Source organism: Clupea harengus, chromosome 3 (assembly GCF_900700415.2).
Source record: "Clupea harengus chromosome 3, Ch_v2.0.2, whole genome shotgun sequence".
NCBI classification, from domain to species: Eukaryota; Metazoa; Chordata; class Actinopteri; order Clupeiformes; family Clupeidae; genus Clupea; species Clupea harengus.
Window position 1 is genome coordinate 6,617,944 of NC_045154.1, and position 16,638 is coordinate 6,634,581.

The window sequence follows — 16,638 nt, forward strand, 5'->3', positions numbered from 1 at the left end:
AAGTATTCAACACACAAAATATTGTGCAATGCTGTTTTATCTACCTTCAAAATCACATCATTGTTTATCAAGATTTGTATAAAAACTACATATTTAACCAAGATTATACTACAAAGCATAATAGGATGAATGTGGTTAAACCATACAGCAGTTTAACCATATAATCATAATCCTATATTGTAAAAATTGTCTGCACCCTAAGCCACTGAGAAGCTATGCATACTTCAAAACCTGTGATGGTGCCACTGAGAAGCTATGCATACTTCAAAAACTGTGATGGTGCCACTGAATGAGAAGATTTGTATTCAAAAGGACATCAGCAAGTCTGATAGCACTTGGCACTTCACAGTCTTCTGTTAACAGTTTTTTGCTTGAGGCCAAAGAGTTGCTGTACTACCATATATGTATCTACATTTATATTCTTACTGTGCCCTGCATACATGGACTTCTGTAAATCCTGATTTGTTAAATTTCTGAATAGTACATTATCAAGGAGCTGTTTTAACAGTTGTACTTGCTAACTGTGTTTCAAATTATTTTGCTCCTGATAACGTACAGGCAATTGGAAAAAAATGCATGAATAGCAAAACACTGGCATACTTTTATCTCATAAAATGTTTTCAGGTAACATAACAATGTCGCTTCAGTATTTCAGCTCCATTTCCTTTTTGCTGTTGTCATGTGACTTCTCAGCATGTTTGTCCTTCTCAGTCCTCCTGTAAAACAGAGACAAACATATTTGAATGCAATGCAGTCCTTTGAATGACTCCAAGGCAAGAGCTAAAGTCCAGTCCAAGAGAAAAAAATACATACAGGTTACACAGCTGCAAGTGATAAACCAGCCCCCCCCCCCCCCCCCCCCCAAAAAAAGAAAGTGTTCCTCATGCAGTTCAAGTAAACAAGGGAAAACAGCCGTCTCCCTGCATTCCTCGTACCCACTCCTCGTCGTCCGCCCCCTCTCCCTGTTCCTCGGGCTTCGCCGCACCCTCTCCACTTGCTTTGCTGGCCATGATTTTATCCGTCCATGAGGCCCCAGCCTCCTCGTCTCCAGCAAAATTGCACTTGGTGACGGTGCCGCCATCTATCTTGGCAAAAGAAACTGGGGGAAGAAAAGACAGAGCCGAAGAGCATATTGACTAGGGATGGAACCAAGTTACTGCTGTTTTCCAGTTCACAGATTTTCCTGTTTGTGCTGTATCATCTGTGAAATTGAAGTGCTTGTTTGTATCCAAGAAAACTTCCTCCTGCCATAAATGCATTTCCCCTGTTACAAAGTAAAGCACTGCAGCTGGCTTATCACCCCAGAGTCATCCTCCTTTATCACGGGGTGATACCACAAATGCTCAGGAAGGGAGCAGCCATAAGTAAACCACCCACACTGTCCGTTCTGTGTTTAAGATTAAAGTTCCTGGCATCATCAATGTAACCACATGTGCAGACGTCATCCATATGTGTCACACCACGACTGACTGATTTAATCTGACTATTTCATGCTGACTTTACACACAGCCTGGTATATATGCCATGCCTTTCCCACTGCCAGTTAATAACTTCCTGAGCCTATGCTTAGGGTGGCTCGTGCAGGCTGCACGCTGAGATAAACTTAAAATCCTTGACCTCGTCTCTTTCTGGTCTTCAAGTATTGGCGTTTGACTCAGAATCCATTCCTAGTTTGCATCACATTTTAACTTATTTAGCGCACACACTCAAGCACTGTGATGCTGTTGTGCACTAACCAAATATAACCTGCAACTAACCTCAAATGTGGAAGTGGTATTGTGACTGAGTCCCACTCATTTTTGTACACTGAGATCTTGCTGTCTACTTCCTCAACACCCTATTCAATCTTTCAGAGTTGAAGAGGATTTAAAGCAATGCCACCGTCACTCACAGATAAACGGACCGTCTCCTTTGGTTTTCAGACGGATCGTCTGACCCATCTCCAGTTCAGTTTTCTCAGCCTCTGCCTCGGGTATCCAGAATGCATAGGCCAGACTGGGACAATGTTTTTCAGTGATTCTCATCAGCTCTGGTTTGTTGACAATGTCCCTCAGATGCTCCTCAGACAGGCGGTCAGTTTCTCCTTTGGCTTCCACCTCTGTGTGTCACAGAGAATCGCTCTTGTCTTTACACCACCCAGGAAGACTGACTTTTAGTTATCGTGTTACTTTTAGAAATATATGTTTACTTTGTCTACAAGTTTGATTAAAGAAGTTGATTACAGGTGTCCTGTGAAGCTTATATCTATATTTTATCTTATCTTCCCATTCAGTGTGGTATAGTGAAAGTTGGTTCACCACATGTAAATGTTTTGCTCACTAGAGCACTCACTGGAGTTCGTTGTACTAATTTCCAGCCAATTTGCCCAGAAAGACTTTGGGTAGCAATTAACTACCTGGCTACCTAATTGTTAGGACCTACAGTCGAAAGCTTTGTCGATAAAATGAAGACATTAGAGCTTCTGAACAACTTCTGGTTTGCATACTTGTTGGATGTAAACAACACAGCTGTCAAAACAGTAAGAAATTACTTGGTGTACCACCATAGATGTTCAGCGGAGCTCAAAGAGACCCATAGTATGATTTGGTGCTAGCATATGAATGTAAACCAAGTTTTGTTAATATTTCATCAAAATTACCTTAAGACATCTGCTACAGAAAGACATGGGTGAGGTGAACTCACTGTAAGAAGACATGAGGTAGCCTGTGTTCACCTTCTTGGTATCACTGAAATTGGGCTCAATCTCATCTCCTTTTGCATCAAACTTTCTTCTGTGGATTCGACTAGGTTTGATGTATAAAACATTAAACCGCTCCTGAAAAGGAAGTCATGAAGATGTTTCCAACAGTAATAGTAGAATAGCAACAATTAATGAGGACTGAAAATACACTTTTACTGAATAGGCATTCAAAAAGTAGATACATATGAGGCGGGAGTACATTTAGGTGCATTATATGGCATTATAGATTTAAATTATTATTCTTGACAGATAAAGTTGTATAACATTAATTGTATGATGCAAAGAAAAAAATGTATGCTACCTTTTTACTTTGTACGTCTGTGATTACGTGGCGTGATACATCAATGAGTTGTCCCTCCAGTATAACACCTGAACCACTACCACAAAGAGGAGGCGAAGTCAGTCAGTGTAGCCCATTAATGATAAACATCAACAAGAAAAAAAATACTGGACACACGTAATATTTTTTGCCTTGGTGAGTATCCTGTCAGTGGAATTCGTGCTCTAATGGAAAGAAAAATACGCGCGACTATACTGTTACCTTTGAAAAGAGGAAGGATTCCACACATGTCCAATTTTTTCATTGTGCACAGGTTTGTTTCCAAGTGCTGTGTTGTGATATATCCGACTCATTGTTTAGATTATTTAGGCAGCTAGCAAAACTTTCCAGCTACTTCCTGGTTTTCTACGTCACCAAGGAAATACCATTCATCCAGGGTTATGACGGTACCTCTGACTCCACCTACATCCTTTGACTTCATAAACACCGTGGTTCAAAAATATTATATTCCGCGCGACACTCGATTAAACTTAGTACGCACAAAACCGCACATAAACGTAGTCATTGATGCGCATTCTGTAACACAATATGATCACAGAGTTGGTACTGCAGAAATAAATAAATCCAAAACATTAGATACCTCAGTAGAATTATTTCGTTTCTTCTCGTAAGTAGTTCCACAGTGAAAGAAGAGTTTTCAAACCTTAAACCTTTTCCTTCATTAAATCTGTCATTCACCTCATAACGACAAATCTGCTTGAAATCATAAATACATCATTACAGACTGGCACATTTCCTAATTCCCTGAAAACAGCTGTTGTAAAACCCCTACTGAAAAAGAATAACCAGGATGCCTCCACATTAAACAACTACTGGCCCATATCCAATTTACCATTCGTAGGCAATTATTGAAAAAATTGTCTTTAATCAGATAACCAAATTTTTGACACTGAATAACTGCCTTAATGACTTTCAGTCAGGTTTTCGTGCTAAACACAGCACTGAAACAGCTCCTGTTAAAGTTATAAATGACATACGCCTATATAGAGATGCAGCTAAAGCATCAGTCCTAGTATTGCTGGACCTTAGTGCAGCCTTTGACACTGTTGATCACAACACAACCGACTAGAACACTGGGTTGGCGTCTCAAGTGTTGTTATCAAGTGGCTGAAATCATACTTCCAAGACAGGAGCTTTTTTGTTGCAGTTGGCAACTGCACCTCAACACCTACGTCCCTGACCTGTGGAGTCCTCCAGGGCTTAATTTTGGGTCCACTTCTATTCAACCTTTATATGTTCTTAAATCTTAAAGAATAATTTGATCTCCTATCATAGCTATGCTGACAACACCCACATTTACTTAGCTTTGACACCTAATGACTATGGTCCCCTTGAATCTCTTTGTCATTGTATTGAGCAAATTAACCACTGGATGTCTCAGAACTTTCTCCAGCTAAACAAAGACAAAACTGAAGTAATAATCTTTGGTAAAAAGGAGGAGAGATGTAGGATTGCCACCCTTCTTAACAAAAAAGGACTTAAAGCAAAGGATACTGTCAGAAATCTTGGTGTCCTCATAGACAGTGATTTTAACAGCCACATGAAAGCAATTACTCAATCTGCGTTCTACCATCTCAAAAACATTTGCCAAACTTAAGGGTTTTATGTCAAAAGATGACTTGGAAAAACGAATTCATGCCTTTATCTCCAGTAGGGTTGATTACTGCAATGGGCTGTTCACAGGCCTTCCTAAAAAACATTAAACAGCTTCAAATGATACAAAATGCAGCAGCCAGAGTTCTTACAAGAACAAAAAGAACTGACCACATAACCCCTGTACTGCAATACCTGCACTGGCTCCCAGTAAGTTACAGGATTGACTTTAAAGCACTGCTGCTTGTTTTCAAGTCACTTAATGGGATAGGGCCAAAGTATCTATCTGACACGTTTCAGCAGTACGTACCACTCAGATCTCTCAGATCACAGCAGAAATATCTATTAGTAAAACCCACTGTCCGAACTGAACAGGCTAAAGCAGCACTCAGCCACTATACGGTTCACCTCTGGAACCAACTTCCAGAAGACATTAAAAACGCTCCAACTATTCCCAGTTTTAAATGTAGACTAAAGACCAAACTTTTCTCAGATGCCTTCTGCTAACTGGCTATGAACAGTTCCTTGAAGCATTATTGCTTACTGTAGTAGACTAATGATTTTTATTATTCTTTTTTATGCTTTTATTTCCCATCTTTTACTGTTTTTATGCCTTAATGTTCTCATGCTTTTATTTCCTCTCATTTACTGTTTTTATGATCATGTACTGACCTTTTGCTTTTATTTATGTGAAGCACATTGTATTACCACTGTGTATTTATGTGAAGCACATTGTATTACCACGGTGTATGAAATGTGCTATATAAATAAACTTGCCTTGCCTTGCCTTGAGTTTTTTCAGAATAATGTGGGGACTAAATTCTAAACCAGCTCATGCTTTTATTACACTCATGCTTTTCTTAGGCCAAATGCACAGACATTGTTCTTCTTTAATATATTCATATATTCTATATTTATAACACGAATCACCATATTTGACTGATGGTTTAGTGATGAGCCTTGGTCTCATATGTATTAACAAATACAATTATGTGGCACTTATGAAATCAGTGACGTCCAGGATAACACTTGTGATGAGCCTCCATTTCAATACATGAGGCTTGTGCCACATGGACCATAATTTGTCTACATTGTCTAACATTTCTCTAAGTTTGGTTTACTTCCTGAAAAACAAAGAGAAATAAAAAATGGACAGGATCAAGTGGAAGAGATGCTCTCTGGCTGAACTCTTCATACTGGTGAAAGACATGCCCAAACATTCCAGACATGGTTTAGTTTCATTTCTGTCCACACAAAACACAAACACACATAAACACAAACATACACAAACACACACACACAAAGAGACACACACCATAACACACATATGCACGTTGTTTATGTCATTGTCTCAGAACAGTTAATACTGAGATAATAGTTTGAAGGTATATGCAGGGTCTCTGAAGATACTTTCAACTGACTGAGCCAGAGAGGGATTTCTCGTTATCCTTACTCTCCAAACTACCACACAGCACTTCAGAGGTTTATTTAAAGCGTCCTTCTTTGTTTAGTGTTCTCACACTCGTCTGTGTGGTCTGCTGCACGCTTTGTCCCAGAATTCCTTTGGGTGTTGTCAGGTGTTGCTATGGTACTGGTAGGTAATCCACCCATTTCAAAATGGCTCCCTGGGGTCTGAACCAGTAGATGTTTAGAGACAGAGACAGAGGGGAAATGGGGAAATGTGTGTTACATGCTGGATAAATCATGACAACCTGCTAAGATTACAGATTCATTTTCATGAGTCTGCATGTTTTGCAGTTTCATACACATAAATGAAACACCGTCTGTTTGTGGGTGACAGAAGGTTGACTCACTTTCCATGAACTCAAGGCAGGGCCAGCTCTGTCAGCTGAAAGAGGAGGAACTTTACCCTCTTTGTGTTTGTCCTTATTAGCCTTGTCAGTGTTGATTGTTTGTGGACTCTGCCCTGTTCCGGAATATCAAACTCAATATAATCAGTCATTCTCCTCTTGTGTTCTGAGTCATGGTACAATGACAGTAAAATACATTCCTTTCCCCTCCAAACAAGGCTGAATTTCATTTTCAACCACAATGCAGACCACAGATAGCTATTGAAGTAATGACGCCCCTTCGTTCATATTATGTGACCAGAGAAAGTTAATAAGAGGGTCTCACTGTGCTTTGGAAGCCGCCGGAGCTGGAGGCCCAGCCACACATTGCGTCTTTGACCCCAGTCTCCAGGGCTCTCCACTTCATACAGGCGGTCCCTTTCCTCCTGATGGATTTCCAGGAACTTCCTACACACTGTCAGCACAAGGAAACAATAAAATATTTCACTACAATCCCCAGAGTAAAGGCATCGTGTAAACCAAACAATGAGCTCAGACGACTAATAGCTTAAAAGCCTCTGAAAGCATTTGATACTACACTTTTCAGTGACCTGCTACAGATGTGATTCATCTCCATTTTAACATTATCCATCCTGTAGCCATGTTTAAAACAATTAGATGTTGTATTGTGAACTTAGTATAAAGAGTGTTTGAGCACACATCATTTTTGTGTAAACATATATAATGCCCGTTATACACGATGTAGGCCTGTCATGCTTGAAGAACAACCTGTTACTGTTCACCTGGCTTACCTTCATACATTCCGTCAGAAATGGGATAGCTGAAGCCCAGTGCTTCCTCTTGAGGGAATGAAGAACAGAAATCATCCAGCATCCGCAGGGCAAGCCCCTTCCTTCTCCAGGGTGTCCGAACAAACAAAGTGTCCAGCACCGGAAGCAGGTAGCTTCGCCCGTTACATCTATTGCACAGGGTACCTTTGCAAAGACAGCATGGACCATTGGACAAATGACATGGGATAGAACATGAAAACAGTAAAAAATAAATGTATACAAGGGTAAAGAAGTATAATCATGAGTCTTATATGATTTAGCTTCACAGCTAACCAAAACCCAGAACATAAGAGGTGTAAAGAGCAACCTATTTGAAAATGTGAAGTTATGACCCAGAGTTAACTTCTGTATTGACTGTATGACCCAGTTAGTTACCTATTTGGCAGAGGTGTTCGTTTAGTAGAGGTGGTCTTGGTTCTGTTTTTAAAAGCAAGGGTACGGCACACAGACATAAGTGGGGTTTTTTCACAACTGATGATACAACTGACATATTACCTTTCTTCTTTATGGTGTAAAATCCAACAGCTTCTCCATCTTGCCAGAGGATTTTACCGAATTCCTCCAAAGGATGAGGAGAAAAATGGATTTCTTCATCCAGAGTTCTTTCCAGAATCCCAAAAATTATCTGACTCATGAGAAACAAAATGACTCTCTCCATGATAGAACTCACCTATTGAAATAGAATGATGACATCAAATTAAATGCACCAAATTAAAATCACTGACAATACACCCTCTTCCTCAACATCAGTTAATGAAAGCAGCTTAGTTGCACATCTATTGGCCCTACCACTACCAGTCCAGATCTGGATTTGCATGATGTCTTCATCATGTCTTGCACAGACCACCACTCTCTGTGCAAGTATACTGCAACCACTGTAAGACAAAGGCATTTTCAATCACACACTGCCATAAGCAACAATAACAACAATGGTAACTACTGGAGTAAGTAAGTCAGTAAGTAAATAAATAAATACATAGACCACCCCAGATATTTGTTAACCTTGAGTTTCATCTCCAGGCAAATGCAGGGCAAAGATTGAATGGTTTAGATCACCACTGAAAAGTGACAGGCAGGCTATATTATCATGACACACGTCCACCTAGTAAAAGAACAACAGACACGTATACTGGCACCTTATGCAACAAACAAAAAAACTTCCTTGAGAAAAAGCACTTTCATGACCGAATGGCAATAAGCTATCACCTTTCCTCCATGTGGTAGTGTGAAAGTTTTCTTCATAGAATCATTGACCAAATATGACATTTTCTCCTCCGACTTAAACGTCAGATCAACATCTTCATCAGGACAATCCACAAGATATGTGATGCCTAGAAAACAATTTAATATTGAGGAGTTAGCAGTTAAGGTAGGTTGTGTGGTAATACGTAGGCTCATTTAAATAGTTGATAACACTATTAATACAAATTAAAAAAAGTTCAGCTCCCGAAAATGGTTTTATCTATACAGGGTAAGTAGCCCTTGGCTCACAGAACACAACGCACAGGCTACGGAAAACAAGCGCCAACTAAAGGTTTCTGCCAAGTAGCCTAATTAAAGGAGACATTTGAACTAATGCTGCAAATAGATATGAACTATATTAACCTACAGTGTGCAGTGTATAGGCCGATGTACAATGTAATCACTTCTTATCGGCTTTGAATAGACTCATCAGACTAGGCTGTATTCTGTAACTTCAACGCAAACACTTTTGTAGTGGACGCGCTTGTTATTGTCAGTTCAGTACAAGTCATCGAATTTATAAAACAGTATCGGCAATGACATTGTTTGGACTAATCAAGGCTATTACGGAAATATTTCTGATTCGCAAGCGGTTCCACACCTGTCATATTAACTTCGGCTACAACTAGAATTTCGTTAGCCTCTTACCGGGTTGACTCTGTTTGGATTCCATTTTGTCTATCAAACGCTCAAGACGCTGTAAACACTTTAGTTTGTGCAAGGGTACCACCTAGTGTAAAAACTCGCAAAAACTACATGGGCGGTTGGTCCAACTCTCTACTGTCTCCATTTGTCGCGTGCTCCGACAAGAGAAATCTCTCTTTTTGCCTTTAGCCAACGATAAAAGATTGAAATGTTTAAATGAGTTGTAAACAGATGTAAATCTAATATACCTTAAACTGGTTGATCTTGTTCAAATAGCCTCCGAGCGATTGAGCAAGACTAAAAAAGTGTTGCAACTGTCTCCATGACCCCGTGTTAGGGGACAGTTGTAACAACATCTAGGGACAGTAGCAACATATTAAAGATGGGTTGAAAATCTCATACTCACTAAAGTTTAGTATTTTGCATCAGTGCCCGTACAATTATCAAAATATTTTCATGAAAGAAGTGGTTTGTATGTGAAGTAGTTTTCACCACATTTATAATACAATGTGTACATTTCATGCATACTGTCTTACTATTTTTCAGTACACTCTACAGAATTATTATGTAGAAAGATTTCATCCATTCGTGTAGTTGTGTACGTTTGTGTTTGTGTGTGTGTGTATGTATGTGTGTGTGTGTATGTATGTGTGTGTGTGTGTGTGTGTGTGTGTGTGTGTGATTCCCATCTGTGGGGGCAGAAGTTGCAACAAATCATCTTAATACCAAAACCATGTGTGTGGGGAGGTACATTTTATTTATTTTCTTTAATGTATTTATCTAAAGTGACTTACAAGTGAGAAACAACACTTAAGCCTCAGTACAGTAGACCTTGGAGTAAGCACTACATTATTCACATCACATAACATCAATATAAATTTGAAGATGGTGATAAAACTAGTTGCCTATGAAACATACCTCAAAATTTGGTCAATTCCTGGGCACTGCTGCTTTAAATGTGTGAATCTGTGGTAACATAGAACTGTTCTATATGTTGTTTTCTATTATGCTCTAGTCTAGTGGTAGTCCAGGGAGCTTCAGTACACAGCGTACCACCACTGCACACTAAAGATGGGGGAAGAAAGGGAAAGGAAGTCTCTATTCTTTACTTCTATGTTCATGTCCCCAGTGATTGTCTTTTGTGTCCCTTTTATTAATATTGTGCCACAAATATGTTTCCGAAAGCACTATGTCGGTATTAATGTTATAGTCACAATAATAACTGTGAAGACGGAAATACATAACCATCTGAAGTGAATTCATTGTGTTATACAATATATTTATTCTCAGTTTTTACATGTAATTACCAATAACATTGTAAATGGCATATTTGTGTCCTTAAACAGGTCAGAGAAAATTATTTTTAATCTAACTAGTTTTGTATGGTAGTGAATTTTTAAAAAAAAAACAATTTCAGAATAGATAATGTGTAATAGGTCAATTGATTTTGGTCAGGGCATATTAACAATAGTTAAAAGAAAAGTTGTCAAAACTGCCACAGAAATTGTGGAGTTATTGGTTGAGGCAGATTCAGTTTGAAGGATTAAAACCCCACGACAGAACCATTATGTTCATGAGACAGAGAACTGTTTTCTTTTCAGTTCATGACATACATTATACATCCTAAGGCAAATATGGCAAGAAAATCTTTTAGCAAAATGAATATGCAGCTCTATCCAGTGTAGTACTTTGTAGCTTTAATACAGTTGCAGGGTCGTCATGTCATGGAAATAGACGAAGACATTTTCATGTGTTTGGTGGCCCTTTTGAAATTCATGGACGATTGTTCACCGTATCTGGCTGTGTTTAAAAGCATACCAGATCCTCATACAACCCTGCATGTAAAGACCCCGTGAGTCAGCTGAACCTCCACTTGTGGGAAAAATTTCACAATAACACAATAAAGATGTGGAGTTGCATTTGATCTGGTTACAAACCAAAATCTCACAGCGGTCCCAGTCTAGTATGGTCATGCACAAACCCAACCCAAAGAAACTGGCTTTAGTGTCTTCTGCCATCCATTCAATGTTAAGGTTTTTCAAAGCTATTAAAATGGTAATACGACCTAGTCATTTATTAAATGCATCTAGCTAACTCACCCTGTGCCTGTTATGAATACATCACACCCCCCTGTTTAAACCTGTCTCATACCTGATAGCGCAGAGCTCCTGCCTGTGCAGTGAAGAATAGCCTGTGTTTCATTTTAACCCTGTATCATTCATTCCAGTGGCACCCAAAAACACCCCACAGACTTCCCACTGGGACATTTCTCACATTTCTGTATTGCGGGAAAGACCTGCTTGAACAGTTTGGTTTGTGTTTGTAATGCTCGGGGTGTAATGCTGTGGTCATGTCAAAAGCTAGCAGGATACTGGTCTATTATTTTTGATGTGTTGTCTGAAATTCTTGGAACAACTGTACCACCTTGTGTGTTGATTGCTATATTTGGTGTACCAAATGAGGAAACAAGCATGACCAAAGATCAGCTCAACATCATAGCATTTGTATCTTTGCTGGCACGAAGGCAGATCTTACTCCATTGGAAATCAGACATCCCACCCAGTGCAGCGCAATGGCTGAAAGATGTAATGTTATTTTTACATTTGGAGAAGATTACATTTGCAATTAGAGGCTCTGACAAATTCCAGGCAGTCTGGGGACCTATATTGTCATACTTTAGTGGTCTTCAGGGACTCCCCAACACACTGAGTGATTAATTCCAGAAGTCTACGTGGTCCCTAGGCTTGGGTCCACACTATACTGTTCAGCCCACTTAGCTTGGTTATAGTGATTTGCCGGGTGTGACATGTTTGAGCTCTTAAGTCATGCAGTTTCTCATAGAAAGTCTGTCTATTTATTTGTGTTTTAACTCTAAACAGGTGTATCAAAGACACCTAAATTGTCCATGTGGTTGTTTTCTGTTATGGTGATTTCTCTATGTCCAGTCAGGGTGGGGGTTTCTTCTATGTAAAAAGAAAAAAAACCTCATGTATATGTGGATAAATAACTGTCTGAAATCTATACTTTTCAATAAAAAGAATATATATATAAAAAAAATGCTTGGGGTTTATCCCTCTGAGGTATCGGTTTACAGTCAGCTGTTGAATTGCTGAAGGTCCTTGTGATGGCAAAGTTTCCATAGCTGGACACCTGTGAGATTCACATGCGAGAAACTATATAACTTCCTTTCTTCATTAACATCAGCCCCTTTCCCTGAATCACCCCCACAACACCCTTAACACTGGTGTATTACATATCACAGTGTGATATGCATTTACTAGATATTAGATATTAGATATGTCACGACTACCTAGCTCGGAGTAGCCATGACATAGGGAAGACAAGACACCGTCGGGTAACGTTTTAACAATTATTACATTTGTTTACAAAATATGTACACAAGTCAGTAAGTGAGAGGAACGGTAAAACAAAGTGTCATGCGGGTCAGTAATGTAGACTATGTGTAGTGCATAAAGTAAGGCAATGGGAATGCTGCAGCCAGCCTTCCAGCGTCAGGCCAGAGCAGGAAAGAGTCCCCCCTCTGAGGTTCCGAGACACCGGCTATATAGTGATGGCCATCACCTGGAGCCCCGCCCCTCATTAGCAACAGCCTGTAACTCAGCTCCTCCTACAGGTTGAACGGAGAACAGGAGGCATAAACAAATAGAACCCCAGAGCCTAGTGTCAATAGGCAGTGGGAGGAAGAGGCGTAACCCCGAACGGCACGGCAAAGCCAGGGCGTGACAGATAATAGAGCACTTAAATTGATGAAACATAATTAAATTACATTAACTAATAAATTAAAGTAAATTATTAAACATGCGTCTTATTTGGTTATATTTGTGCAATAAAGACACTTGGGGCCAGTGTATAGCCCAGTTTCTTAATGATTTTCAGTAGGTGCCTCCAATCCAATCTGATTACATGACCTTCCAATAGGATTAGATTAACATCTTAGGCAAAACTTTGACCTACCTCATGACAAATTACCAGATCAGAAATCTTGAATGGTCATGAATATTCTACATTGAGAGGTTTGTTAAAACTTTTGTGTGCACTGGTGTGTATTTTTCTGATGCATTTTTGAAATGCTATGACAATATCAATAACATTTTTAAATTCTTTCTAAAACAACAGACTGAAAGAATGTGCTTTGTATTATTGATGTTAAATAGTTTTACTCATATACTAGTGATAGTGGTCAAATAAATGCTATGTAATGCAGGGTATATGTTTGAATACATGACAAAAAATAGATATATTCAGGACAAATCTGAATGAAAACTACACTGCTTATTTCTGCCATGGAAAAAAAACTGAGTATTATTTAAAATGTAAATTGCTGCTCTGAAGAAACCAGAGGTCGCTAATTGATTCCATTTGAAGATGCGATTGCAGAAGCCTTTGAAAGGAAGAAACTAAAGTATGCAGAACTGGTAATGCAAGCGATGGAATGAGGTTTGTAAGCACACACAAGACCAGTGGAGATCGGCGTTAGAGACTTTGTAGCTAAATCAACCACAACGTGTATGTTGGGTTTTGGTCTTTGATCACGGTCACTCAAAAGAGCTTTAAAAGGAGTTGTATGAGGTTGCTAAAAAGGAAGCCAATGGTTATGGCTGAGGCATTCAGACTACTTGGGGACATGTGAATTAACATGAATTACAACGTGAAGAAGCCTGTTGTCGCAAGATGTTTGGGTGCCTAAGGTGACCAGGGTTCATATCCCATTTTATTCCCTTACCCTAATCCGAGTTCACAATCCTGGGGGCTCTCCCACCCCAACCCATTCCCTTACCCTAACCTGGGTTCATATCCAACCCCTTCCCTTACACCCTCGGTTCCCAAACTGGGGTACGCGCACCCCCATGGGTACGCAAAGTGGTTCAGGGGGTACGCGCGATAATGGAAAACGGACGGAATTCGCGGAATGTACCCTTTGAAACAGAATTGCAACTTTAAGACGGAAACATCATTTTGTGCATCAAAATACGTAGCTGGAGATTGAATGTCTGAAGGGGTACGGGACTTTAAAAAGTTTGGGAACCACTGCCTTACACTAACCAGGGTTTGTAGCCAATTCCTACCCTTACCCTAACCTGGGTTCATATCCAACCCCTTCCCTTACCCTAACCTGGGTTCATATCCAACCCCTTCCCTTACACTAACCTGGGTTTGTAGCCAATTCCTACCCTTACCTTTACCCAGGCTGTGTGGATTTTTTCCTGTGCATAACTGAAAAATGTCACATATTTTTTCAAAGGATAATCCATATCTTACCATACAGGGGTTGGCCATAACAAATTCTTCTATATATTTAATTGCATGCTGTATGCTCATTGCAACATGCTTACACTGTACAGAGCAGCGGTTAAGGGCAGTCTTTTATTGGCAATATTCAATACTCAATATGTTTCTCATAAAATCAAAACAAACTCAAATATTGTTTTGGTGAGTTTTCATAGTTCATAGCACATATAATTTTCCATTTCCGTGTAACCACATAATTCCTAGATGAATCAAATGTTTCCCTCTCTGAGGTATAACTAGAGTTAAGTTTGTGAAATGTTCCCTCCAGACATCACTTGTAACTTATATTTGTGGTTATTAGAATAATGTTAAACACTTGAGTGCAAAAGAACAGTTGACTAACGGTAAATAATGGTAGATTATATACTCAAATTAACTAACACTCAATTATAAGACTTATAAGTAATTTATTTAAAGTACTAATTAGTTGTTAATTCATTGTAACGAAATGTGTAATGATGTGAAAATTCCCATACCATACATTGACTAACTTTTCTGTTGGGTTTGAGCAATGTTATAATCAAGACAGCAGAGGGCGACAACAACACACTTGTTCCAGGTCGTTCACGTGCTGTTGTAGTTTGGCCATTGAAGCAATTTATGGTAGGGACAGGACCAGTTTTCTGATTACCTAAAACTGTCCCAAGCATTATTTGGATATTAATTGCATATGCGTTCAAATCAATATATAATTTCCATCGGCTTTAAAAAGGGTTAACTCCTCATGTCCCACTGGATACGAAATATAGTTTCTACTGGTGTTTCTTTGCTTTGTTCCGCCTCCTTTACATGCTGTGTGGTGGCCAATGTGCATTTCGGATGCAGAGAGTTCACTAGCACATTCCAGGCAGTCTGTGGCAGGTGCCATGCGTTCTGTGATCATGACGCTACCGGTATCAAAACACAAAATTGTAATTGTTCAGTGATATGGAAAACACAATCAGCTGTCCTGGCATTCCAACCAGGAATTGTAATGGTCTTGTTGGCGTTAGCACTGTAACAAACACAAATATATATATATATACTAGTACCTAGTATAGTGTGCTGAAGGGTGATTTTGTGCTACTTTTTACTTGGGTAACATTGACTGTTTTATACCTGGCATTATAGTTTTAGTAAGTATTCCAGGATTGCTTGTATGCTACTCAGTCTTCTCCAGTTACACTTCCCCACCTGTGTGGCTACAGCCTAGGGTTACTGTAGTTAACATTACAATACATTATTTTCTGTTGACTGATTGAACCTCCTGCCACATTTCCTCTTAATTCAGCAGTCTGGATTAATGCATGTCTTGGTAAATGTAAGCAGCAATATATGTTAGTTAGTACATCTATCAGCAAATAACATTTAACAGTAAGCACGTGCTTGGTGAGTTAACTTATTATCTAGTGTTGTTCCCTTCATTCTCATAGAATAGTATAGCAAATTAGGAGTTCCATTCATTTTCAGACATAAGAGAGATACAGGTAAAGAAATAGAGAAAGCCCAGGCCATGCAGGGAAAGAATTGGCACAGTGAGCTGCAATGTTATGTCCATCAAGGCATCAGAGGGAGAGAGAGAGGTGACCAGATAAACATTTCAACTGTGAGCTATAATGTTATCTTATAGAGCCACAATATGGTGTATGACATAGTGGTTGTCCATACAGGCATCAGATGGCCATGACACAAAATGTATCAAAGCTAAGTAATATGCTTGGTTGTATCAGCGGCAGTTATATTATTCATTTAATTATTTAAAGGTTAAAATGTTGTGATTGTACTGATGATTTCTCACCTTTTACTGTGTTCAAGAAAGTACTAAACAGTCATAGTATATTGTGTAGAATTTCAGGAAATGCACTGAAAGATTCCTACATTTTCTGAGGTAAGACACTCAGACTCCCTTCCCAGATCAAACCTACAACCTTGAGTTTCTTCCCCTGCAATGCTATGCAAATTCTACACACAATTCTAATTGTGTGACAATTTTGACATTGACCTTCTGAAATTGTGTACCCTTGATTTAGTAGCAAACTTGGCAGGTCTATACAGAGGTAATATTAGAATTCTTGATAAATTACCTTGTAATTTTACCTTGTATATTTCAGAAGTCTATGCTCTGCAGGTTTTCTATTTTTCTGTCTA

At 39.2% G+C, this 16,638-nt stretch overlaps 2 protein-coding genes across 5 annotated transcripts; both read right to left on the bottom strand.

Moving 5' to 3' along the window:
- Nucleotides 1–19: 19 nt before the first annotated feature.
- Nucleotides 20–3,455, bottom strand: arpin (actin related protein 2/3 complex inhibitor). The gene is made up of 6 exons (XM_012832381.3): nt 3,282–3,455; nt 3,042–3,117; nt 2,683–2,815; nt 1,892–2,098; nt 936–1,099; nt 20–716 (listed from the first exon to the last, which is right to left on the bottom strand). Exons 1-6 carry the CDS (start codon nt 3,371–3,373, stop codon nt 708–710), a joined length of 681 nt encoding a protein of 226 aa, XP_012687835.2. The 5' UTR covers nt 3,374–3,455; the 3' UTR covers nt 20–707.
- Nucleotides 3,456–5,995: 2,540 nt separating this feature from the next.
- fam169b (family with sequence similarity 169 member B) lies at nt 5,996–9,596 on the bottom strand. Of its 4 annotated transcripts, none has more exons than XM_031564412.2 (9): nt 9,450–9,596; nt 8,521–8,645; nt 8,317–8,416; nt 8,104–8,189; nt 7,810–7,984; nt 7,276–7,458; nt 6,810–6,938; nt 6,488–6,600; nt 5,996–6,305 (listed from the first exon to the last, which is right to left on the bottom strand). In XM_031564412.2, the coding sequence occupies exons 2-9, from the start codon at nt 8,578–8,580 to the stop codon at nt 6,162–6,164; spliced, it is 990 nt and encodes a 329-aa protein (XP_031420272.1). In that variant the 5' UTR covers nt 8,581–8,645; nt 9,450–9,596; the 3' UTR covers nt 5,996–6,161. The 4 variants fall into 4 exon arrangements, with proteins under 4 accessions (XP_031420272.1, XP_031420271.1, XP_012687832.1 ...); XM_031564411.2 differs by lacking the exon at nt 9,450–9,596 and adding an exon at nt 9,205–9,423 and having other exon boundaries at nt 7,810–7,939; XM_012832378.3 differs by lacking the exon at nt 9,450–9,596 and adding an exon at nt 9,205–9,422.
- Between the last annotated feature and the right edge of the window lie 7,042 nt (nt 9,597–16,638).